The 10,111-nt window shown below is 42.4% G+C and overlaps 1 protein-coding gene across 2 annotated transcripts in view; it reads left to right on the forward strand.

The window, feature by feature from the left end:
• Nucleotides 1-9,889, forward strand: part of sesn1 (sestrin 1) — a 43,907-nt gene extending 34,018 nt beyond the window's left edge. Inside the window, exons 1-10 of one of the 2 annotated variants that reach the window (XM_036549521.1) lie at nucleotides 4,097-4,388; nucleotides 5,301-5,366; nucleotides 5,605-5,805; nucleotides 5,915-6,097; nucleotides 6,335-6,565; nucleotides 7,029-7,176; nucleotides 7,586-7,698; nucleotides 7,804-7,994; nucleotides 8,304-8,448; nucleotides 8,581-9,889. In XM_036549521.1, coding sequence (XP_036405414.1) covers nucleotides 4,287-4,388; nucleotides 5,301-5,366; nucleotides 5,605-5,805; nucleotides 5,915-6,097; nucleotides 6,335-6,565; nucleotides 7,029-7,176; nucleotides 7,586-7,698; nucleotides 7,804-7,994; nucleotides 8,304-8,448; nucleotides 8,581-8,667 — 1,467 coding nt within the window. In that variant the 5' untranslated portion in view covers nucleotides 4,097-4,286 and the 3' untranslated portion in view covers nucleotides 8,668-9,889. Of the gene's footprint in view, nucleotides 1-4,096; nucleotides 4,389-5,300; nucleotides 5,367-5,604; nucleotides 5,806-5,914; nucleotides 6,098-6,334; nucleotides 6,566-7,028; nucleotides 7,177-7,585; nucleotides 7,699-7,803; nucleotides 7,995-8,303; nucleotides 8,449-8,580 lie in introns of those variants that run through there. The other variant, XM_036549520.1, reaches the window with a different exon arrangement.
• The last annotated feature ends 222 nt before the right edge of the window (nucleotides 9,890-10,111 follow it).

Here is a 10,111-nt window from a genome sequence, read left to right on the forward strand (position 1 = left end):
ATTGGACTAGATGAAGGGAATGTTTTGTTTCCTTTCAAACTGGAGCTTTAACTTGTCTTATCAAATGTCAGAAACTTCACTTTGAACACTATGAAACAAACATAAAAAGCAAAAGACACACTGGATACACTGTTTGGGTGCGAAAGTGTGTCCGTGTGTTTGTCTCAGTAAAACTATAGGCTGATGTTTTATGTGTTGGTTTTCGGTGTTCACAACAAAAACAGGGGTCTTCTAATTATGGCTCCTGAATAGGTGTTTATAACGCAGCCCCCCTGAATTTGCTTGTAAAATGAATCGCCTCCCTTATTGTGAAGATTATTCACCACCGCACAAGTTCATGCTGGAGCAGAGCTTTTCAGAGTATCAGGGGAACAAAAAAAGGGTTGGACCCTGTAACTGTTGTTCTGGGCTCTGATTGGTCAGTGCCTGTTGCTAGGCTTATGTCATTGTTTTTTCTTTTTTCTGTAAAGTGAAAAAGTCAGGTTTGAACTGGTTGAGACGACTGTGTCAGGCAACTTCTGCCACTTGTTGAACACCCAGCGTCTGTGTTTTTCACATGTATGAGAGAAGTAAAACCACAATGTGCTTTTAACTTCTGACTTCAGTTTGTGAAAGCCTCTTTGTTAATCCTTTGATTTTTTTCATAATATTTATCCCTCCTTTTTAAAAAACAAAACTCATAGTTTGAGCTTGTGTTTGTGATTAAGTACTTTTTGGTGTTTTAACTTTCACCCACTTCAAAGATACCTATACCAAAGTATACATCATTTTCTGTAGAGTCTCTAAAAATATGGACATCTCAAAAACAAATATGTTGTTAAGTAACCCTTTACTATAATAGCACTATCTGTGGGTCTTTATTATAGGTTTTTATTGAATTATTCACCCTCTTTGTCATTCTCATAATGATCCTTCCTACACTGTTTGTGTGGTCAAAGCACTGATTTAGATCGTTTGCTCATGCCTTAACCAGTAATGAGTGTTGATGAGCACTGGAAATGTTTTTGTTAAACTTTCTTTTTTTCTTGGTGTAAAGGAAACAGATGATCAGCTTAAACAAATGATCAACTTGATCCTCAGTTGATTGCTACAATTGGCTTTAGAGTCCTTGACAGCACTGAACGAAGTAGGCATTCAGCGTGCCCTTGTACAATGCAAGGCTCTCTCCAGATCAACACTACTGTGGGCCAAATGACCCTATTCTATGCTCAGAGCTGGTAAGTCTGTGTGTTAAGCAGGCATCTGCAGGCATCTGATCCTGTATGTAGCAAGAGGTTACATATTTAAACTCCTGAGTCCCTTGGTTTCTTGCCACTGATATATACACTGTTGTAGTGTAATTGATTTTTAATTTTCTTTTTAATATGTAATTTTGGGTGATTATGCTGCATTCAAAATGGCTGAATTCAGTCCTTTCACATGAGCAACCCGGGGATTCAGGAGTTAAAGTATGTCGGCTTTAGATGCTTTAAGAACATGTCGCACTTTCCCAGAGGCAATTTCCTGCATGTAAAACAAAGATTTGCGAGCAGTTCCCTGTGGATCTGGATGAAGGCATGCCTATTTAACATTTGCATCATTTTCAAAGTTGCATTTGAATTAAGACTACGTTATAGTTGTGAAATCAGTAAGGATGTTGTGAACATTCATATTCCAGGCTGCTGTCTACTAGGAACAAGCAGAAGGGAGATCTGGCCCTATAAGGTGTCCTTGACCATTGTTACTTTAGCATACCTTCTGTTAAAGTACTGGATTGTCATGAAGAGTAAAGCATTTGCTGAAATCACCTTGTAGACATGTTTTAAGGTCATTTCAGTTGGGCAGCGAGCTGTTGAGCGTGGCTTTTTACACCTCGATGCCCCCAGGTCAGTATCAGAGGACACGGTATACGGTGGTGGAATTTCAGATGATCGTTTCAAAATGTTCTCGCAGCAGAGTGGTTCTCCAGCGCGTTCAAGTTGGTTTTGTTCACCCAGCACAGTAAAGCTCCCAAAGTTTGCCACTTGCCAATCATTTGGCAGGGCTTTAAAAGGGTCTAAGCCCTGCGCTGACCAGCTCTTCCTTGGTTTGCTGAGCCATGGAGCTTAAAGCTATTTCCCAGCATAGTGCTGACTGTGGCTCCAGCCCTGTTTACAGCTTGGGCCACGCACACAATGAACTTGCTGAATGGCGACTATCTGACTTGCAGCCTGTGCCAAATCGACAAGCTCTTACAGTATGCGGCTTGCCGCGATCTGTCAAAAACCATTTTCTCACACATTTTTGCTAATGCTCATGTAATGGAAGCCTACGGATTTGTTTAATTTGCCTTTTGAATTTGCTGTTCGTTTAAGTGTGCACAAGCAGTGCAGTCAATGCAGTGGATTCTAGAATACAATGACATCTTGTTTTTGTTGGTTAAGCATATGTTGAACTACAATGAAGCCTTATTTTGAAGGTACTTTGCAAATGGTTTAATCTGACAAGGACAGTTCACTAGCAGTAATCATTCTAAAGTCAATGGCACAACATAAAAATTATGCAATGGGTAAAAGGCACTAAGCTGTTGCTACACATAGGGCAGTGCAAGTATTTGTTTTCTGTGACACCTGTTTGTGTGTTAAAACTGTCCGAAATGGCATGCGTACCTTAGTGTAAGTATGCGTGTTTACGTTGTAAAGTATGACATTGGCAATGTGACTAAAGGGGATGTCACAGTAAGTTTGAATACTTGCATGGCAGTATGACAGACAACATATAAGTGATCTGTATTGATTGCATAATTTTTGCATAGAACTAAAGATTTTGTTGAGATTGTGTTGTGAGTCGTAGTCATAATAGTAGTAGTAGTAATAATAGTGGTAGTATTAGTGGTAGTAGTCTTGTCTCTCCAGTTATCAACTATGGAACAGAGAAGCCCAGACATTAGCAGCAAGCTGTTGGTATATAATAAATCTTGATTAATGTGAGCTTCCAGATGGGCATAAAAAGTATATAACCACTTTATCTAAAAAAATAATCCAAGTATTTTATGCAAAGAGGGTTTCTACACACAATCATTTGGTTGCCTTTTTTCTTGCACAGCATGGAGAAGACTTGTAACCATAGTAAGAAAACTCAAATCAATATGTAGCTAGTTATACTGTTTGGGAACACATAGCCAGCGATAAACTAGGCTACAGTTGTAGAAATCTGGACATTTAAAAACCAATAGGTTACCGGGATTTTAACTTCACATGGAAATACATATTTAGAAATTGATCTAGATCTGTGTAATACCGGCAGAATTTAGTTACATATTTGTGCGAGTTACGTTAGTGAAACCATATGTCATAAGGATAGCTGAGTTACTGCAAAAATCCTTAATAACGTTCTTGACTTCACTGTGGAGATACGTCTACAGTTTTGTCCTATTTACATTACTGATTCATACACAACGAAAGTAATCTGTCCCTTTATGACTTTAGGTAATTAAACAGTTATCAGTCTGATTGTTAAAGTGGAAGGGATCAATATTGCGGCAGTCGTCTACGCCGAATTTCTTTATTGTTGTAGAATACGTATGGAGAAATGCAGTCTCACGTCATCAGCTTGTTTACACCTTCCTCTGCCTTGAATCTCCAGTGAGCTCAACTTTCGGCTATGTTATGAAAAGCATCGTGTCAGCCAATCTCTTGCAAAACAAGCATGTTTGTTAATTAGAATCGAACACATTCACGTTGTTTTATATAACGAAATAAGGATGGTCATATACAAAATGTACGATGCTAAATAAATCGTCCGTCTTTAGCAGTTCCTTGGCGAATGATAAAGCTACGAAACATCTCCAGTACAGTAGTTGGTTCCCTTTGTTAATTCGCAAGGTTTCTACCGACCGTCACCCTTTAAACATATGTCAAATCGAACATTTTTTTAACGATTACGTAATTAATGAATCGTCTGTAACTAGCAAGCCTTTCAATACGAATGAAATGAATGAACATTATTTATTAAAGCCGTCTTTTTCCTTTACTTTGCAATCCTCCAGTGACGCCCTCTTCAGGATTTGATTGGACGAGTGCGAAACACTTCTCGCTGCGATTGGCTAGTGCAAGAGTCAGTCATGCTGGGTGCAGTTTATTTACCGAAGAAGGGCAACTGAGCTATCAGTGTTCTGCTATAGAGCCTGTGCTCAGCTAACAAACAGCTGAGAGTGGTGGCTGTCACGGTGCTTGCAACAAGGGACAAAGCAGACTTCAGGAACTATTGAAAAGCGCACTTTATGCTTACAAGAAAACAAGTGTTCGACATTAAAAACAAGCCACAGGATGAGACACGCCACATCAGCAAGTGAATCTGTGGAAAACCAATCGTTTACTGTGTCAGAATTATTTAAAATTTGCGCTCATTGTGAACGGCTCAGCAAAAAGGTAAGCAGAAATAAAAATACTCTTAAAATACGTTTGGCAGTTAACACATCCAGCTAGGCCTAGGTGTAAGATGACATTTAATTGTTGGACGGTCAAGTTCAAGATCAGTTTTCTCCGTGAATGAAGGAACCGCAGTCTTCTCTTTGTACCAAGACGCTGCTGTAGTGCATTCCTTAGAATTTGCTAGCAACTTCGGCATCGCATCTGGTGTCACCCTGTTTAACTGTTATTCCGTTGCTGCGTACATGATTTGCAACTCGTAACGATTTATCTACCTCTGTTGGTAAAGTGTAGCATAGAACAATGGTCCGCATCCACCGTTGGTTCATTCATCGGGTGCAATTCATGCGCACTACTGAAGTGGAAGAACGCCTGTGTTGCGCCTAAGGGACAGTTTATCCGCTGTGGTTTAAGGCTTTCTGAAACACTGCAGGATATTGTGAAGACAGTGTTTTATTGTTTGTTTTATGGTGGGTGCCGTAACTGGAATAGTTTATTATGGTGGTGTTATGCCCAAACACCGCTCAAACAGATGATGCCTCAACATGAATATATTATAGCTCGATGTATGGGAATAACAAATCACGTCAGTGTTTTGCAAGTCCTGCAGCAGCCGTTGTGAGCGTAGTTTGGAAGTATGTACTGCATTCAGCTTTGAGCAGATGTGGAAACGGTCCTGCTCAAAATCACCGAAGGAGGGCAGCGGGCCGTGGAAGAGTGAGATTTGATACTCCAATGGAAGATGTACAGTGTTCTGGGCATACTGCCAAAAGGCTACCTATAGCACATGCAGGGATTTTTTTTTTGACGCACACAGAATTTTAAGTCAACTGGGTTTCAAGATTTGGTTAATAATCACTGACATACAATCACATTGTATATTGACTCAAAAGCATGATGTTTTTCTCACAGGAAATCGGAGTAAGAATCCCAAGACCTCTGGGAAACGGACCAAGCAGATTTATCCCTGAGAAAGAGGTATTGTGTCAAACATACTGGTCTTAGAGCCACCAATATTTAGGGCATACTTTAAGTCTGTTTAGCTTAAGCATGTGGTATTAAGGTGTTGATGCACAAGATTAGACATCTTTCATTTTGTTTGTCCTAGTTTTGCTCATTTGGTATTTGCACAGAAGGGTGTAGATATTTCATGATCACTCGGTGTATGGAATGAGTGAGTTCTGTCCTGAGTATTGTTCTCTCCTGCTAATGTCAGATACTTCAAGTGAGCAAAGTGGACGCAAGAACACAGACAATATTTGAAGACGCCTTCGCAGCATTGGGTCGCCTCGACAACATCTCCTTGGTAATGGGATTCCACCCTCGTTATCTGGAGAGTTTCCTGCGGACACAGCACTACTTGCTGCAGATGGACGGGCCCCTCTCACTGCACTACCGTCACTACATCGGTATCATGGTGAGCACAAGGGGGTGCAGTTTGCAAATGCTGGGTTTGCAATTAATATTGCACGTTGCCTCAGGTCCGTAAACCCAACTGCACGTGTGTGCTCGGTGTGTGTTACCAGGCTGCGGCCAGGCATCAGTGTTCGTATCTGGTGAACTTGCACGTCAACGACTTCCTGCAAGTGGGAGGGGACCCCAAGTGGTTGAATGGCCTGGACGGTGCCCCACAGAAACTGCAGAATTTGGGAGAGCTGAACAAAATCCTTGCTCACCGCCCATGGCTCGTGACCAAAGCGCACATAGAGGTATGACTTCATACAGGTGTTATCATGTGATCCACTGATGCTGTGTACTTAGTGAAGCTTGTCTGTAGCTCTGGCCCAGTAGAGCCTACATAGTTATTTACACAGATACGCAACACTACCATGTGAGGTCTTCCAGGAAGCTCTGTGGAGACTAACAGAATTCTGAGAGCCTGTTTATATTGTAAAGTTGTAGACTCTCTCACCATTGTATTGATTGGATGGCTGATGTTTTTGCAGCAACTGCTGAAGGCGGAGGAGCACAGCTGGTCTCTGGCAGAGCTCATCCACGCGGTGGTCCTCCTGACTCATTACCATTCCCTGGCCTCTTTCACATTCGGCTGTGGAATCAGCCCCGAGATCCACTGCGACGGGGGCCACACCTTCAGGCCCCCGTCCGTCAGCAACTACTGCGTGTGTGACATTGCCAACGGCAATGGAGCTACAGAGGAGATGCTGGCCAACCATCCGGTGAGTGGCAACATGAATTCTGGCCAATCAGCCCCTCATCGATCAAATTTTGTTTGCTCCAAGTGCTCGCAGAATGTACCCTTTTTTTCCCCCGATGACTTTATGATTGAGTGGTGGCAGCTGCCTTTAAAAAATCATCCACAGTTCATTTTACAGCATCTGTGCAATTTGTATAGTGTTAACAAAATTTATTTTACCACCGTACTCAGGTTTGATCTTAATGGAGCATCACAGATAGAAAGATCTGCATTATAAATGTGCTTATTACCATGCAGTTCTTGGCATTTGTAAATCAGACAGGTGTTTCCGAGTAGCCATCAGATGATGCTCACTGATGCAAATTTTGTGGGGACGGCGCCCAAGCGTGTACTTGGAAGCCTGCTGGTCTGGCACTGTGAGCGAGTGAGAAAATGGGAAAGCACATGATCCGAGACCTGACGGTGTGCGCTGATTGTGTGATCAGATGCCCGAGGCGTCCAGCGAGGTGGAGGTGCTGATGGAGAGGATGAAGCAGCTCCAGGAGTGCCGGGACGAGGAGGAGGCCAGCCAGGAAGAGATGGCCACGCGCTTCGAGAGGGAGAAGACGGAGAGCATGCTGGTGGTCACCGCAGGTAGGCGCTTTCACTCTGTCTCTCTCTTTTTCTCTCTCCTCTGCTCGCTCATTCTCTCTCTCTCTTTCTCTGTTGCACCCTGCCATCTGTTCTCTTTCACACTTCAGCCACTTCACCCTCACTGTGGTCACACTACCCGCTGCAGAGTGCAGCTGCCACGTCCTGACTTTTACCTGAAAAGTACCCAAAACGGATCTGCCCTGCTGTTGTTTAGTTAAGAGCATTAGATCTAACGTGGACTTTGTTCATAGCACTTTTTTAGCACAGCATTTTTTTCACCAATGAATCACTAGACAATACATACAGTAGCAACAGACAAAATCCAAGAGCCTTCTTGTTAAGCTGTTCATCATCAGTACTGTTATCAGTAATTTGAGTCTCTCTCACCCCCCCCCCCCCCCCCCCACAGAGGATGATGAGATGATGCCATCAAGAGATGTGTCCCGTCACTTTGAGGATCCGACTTACGGATACAAGGACTTCTCCAGACGAGGAGAGCACGTGCCTACCTTCCGTGTTCAGGTAAGAATTTTAATTTTGAACAGTGCCGTTCTGGTTCACTGTAGTTGTTCAGCGAACCATCACATCCATTCATTTGGGTAATATGGGTCTTTTTTTTTTCCTCAGGACTATAGTTGGGAGGATCATGGGTACTCCTTAGTGAACCGTCTCTACCCCGACGTTGGGCAGCTACTGGATGAGAAGTTCCAGATGGCGTACAACTTGACGTACAACACCATGGCCACGCACAAAGACGTGGACACCTCCATGCTGAGGCGGGCTATCTGGAACTACATACACTGCATGTTCGGAATCAGGTCAGCACCTTTTACTGGACAATAAGAACAAAACAGATTATGGAATCAATTTGGGTGCGGTTTTTATTTGACCTGATGCTATTTGTCATGTTAAATTTACATTAAATGATGAATTTTCACAACATCCTATACCCACATCTAGTGGGCCTCTAGTCTTGTATTGGCATTTAGTGATTCCACCAAACATTTTTTTCCTGCACCGTTTTTTGAGATGCAAGTCAAGATAAGAGCATGGCTGAGTTTTAGTAAAAAGTTATGTTAAAAATCTGCATTGTTGAAGATGAGCTAATAGTTTCTTACCTCCCTCAGATACGATGATTACGACTACGGCGAGATAAATCAGCTGTTGGACCGTAGCTTTAAAGTGTATATCAAGACCATGGTCTGCAGCCCAGAGAAGATAACAAAAAGAATGTATGAGAGCTTCTGGAGGCAGTTTCAACACTCTGAGAAGGTGGGTAACTTTTTCAGCATTGACTGAATTGGTGAATTTTATTAGTTGGCTGAAAGGATGCACTATGGCCCAAAAAAAAAAAACATTTTCCCACAAGGATGTATTGTAACTGGAATTGGTTTCTCCCCGCAGGTACATGTGAATTTGCTTCTTATGGAAGCGCGGATGCAGGCTGAACTGCTTTACGCTCTGAGAGCCATCACTCGCTACATGACATGAAGTGCTTTTTTTTTTTTTCCTCTTTGTGATCTTGTGGACATTTTAAAAGAAGCCTGAATGTGACGTAGATCTCCATGATGGATGCTGAAAAACGAAAGAAAGTCATTTGAACCCAGAGCTGGACAATTGACTGACTAGCTGCTCCATTGTGCCAAAATCCCACCATTGGGGGGGGGAGCGGCGGGCGGGGCGGGGCGGGGGCGCGCCTGGGCCAAATGCCTGTCCGCCACACATCGTCTGATGGACAGAAGGCTGGAGGCCAGTCTTCAGTATTCCATCACATCTGCAGTAGATGTCACTGAATACCATGTGAAAACATTGCAGCTTCCATACCAGTGCGCCTGACTGCACTACGTATTTAGTAGTTGATGTTTTTTTTTTTTGTATTAAAGTTGACGTTGAGGCAACTGGATTTAGAAGCATTACTTGGCTGTATGTTTGCCTGAATACAGCACCACAGAGGTGCAAAGGGGGGAGGGGGAGGGGGGGGTGCCGCTGCTCTTCTTGATGCTGGGATGTTGTTGCACCCCTCAGCTGTTCATGTAAGCTAACACAAACGTGTAACACTGTCTGAGCCTACCTGTGGTTGTTTGTAAGAAACCACTTTTTTATTTTAATCCACATTGTGATCCAATTATATTTCACTTTTGTAGCCTTTGGAATTTCAAACGTGGAGCGAAACACTTTGAAGGATGACCGCTTCTGCTGTACAAGACAATTATCCACTTATCCAACTTTTTTTTTTTTTTGAAGCTTTGTTCTGTTAATGGTCTTCCTGCAAAAGTGCTTCCCATATTCTCTCTGCACTTGTCTTCCACATGGGGGTCATCTAACATTTTAAGTTTTGCATTTGAATATAAATACCTCTCTGAATGCTCTTTCTGAGCAGACCTTCTCTTTGGCACCTGGCCTCCCACAGTGTTGCAGGTGAATGGAGGCTTGCTCGGCTGCAGACAGTGATATCATGCTAGTTCTTACTGTTGAAATGTAACCAGTATAAGCCGTTTTTTCAAGATGGGGTGGAGAGTCCTTTTTCGTTGGTTTTACCAGAAAAGGCGTGGATTCAAAAGACGATTGAAATGGTTGGAGATAATAACTGAGAAGAGGAAGGGGAAGGGGATGGTACAATTTCAAAATGCTTGTAACAAGTATACAAGGTTTTCATGGAAACTGATGTCAGTTACTGGCATTTTTATAAGAAATATAAAGTGTTTTCATTGCATCTGGGTTTCAAACTATTTTTTTCCATCAAACTGTTTCCTATGTACAGTAAAACAGCTTGTTAAATTTACCGAGAGATAAACACAAAATTGATATGCATATAAAGACTGTTAACAGCCGAAATTGACTTGCACCAGTAAAAATAAGGCTTCCAGGATAGATATTTATACCCTCATCAGTTAATTTTGTCATTGCCTTAATGAGGACGATTAACCATGTTGGG

This window comes from Megalops cyprinoides, chromosome 17, assembly GCF_013368585.1.
Source record: "Megalops cyprinoides isolate fMegCyp1 chromosome 17, fMegCyp1.pri, whole genome shotgun sequence".
NCBI lineage: Eukaryota > Metazoa > Chordata > Actinopteri > Elopiformes > Megalopidae > Megalops > Megalops cyprinoides.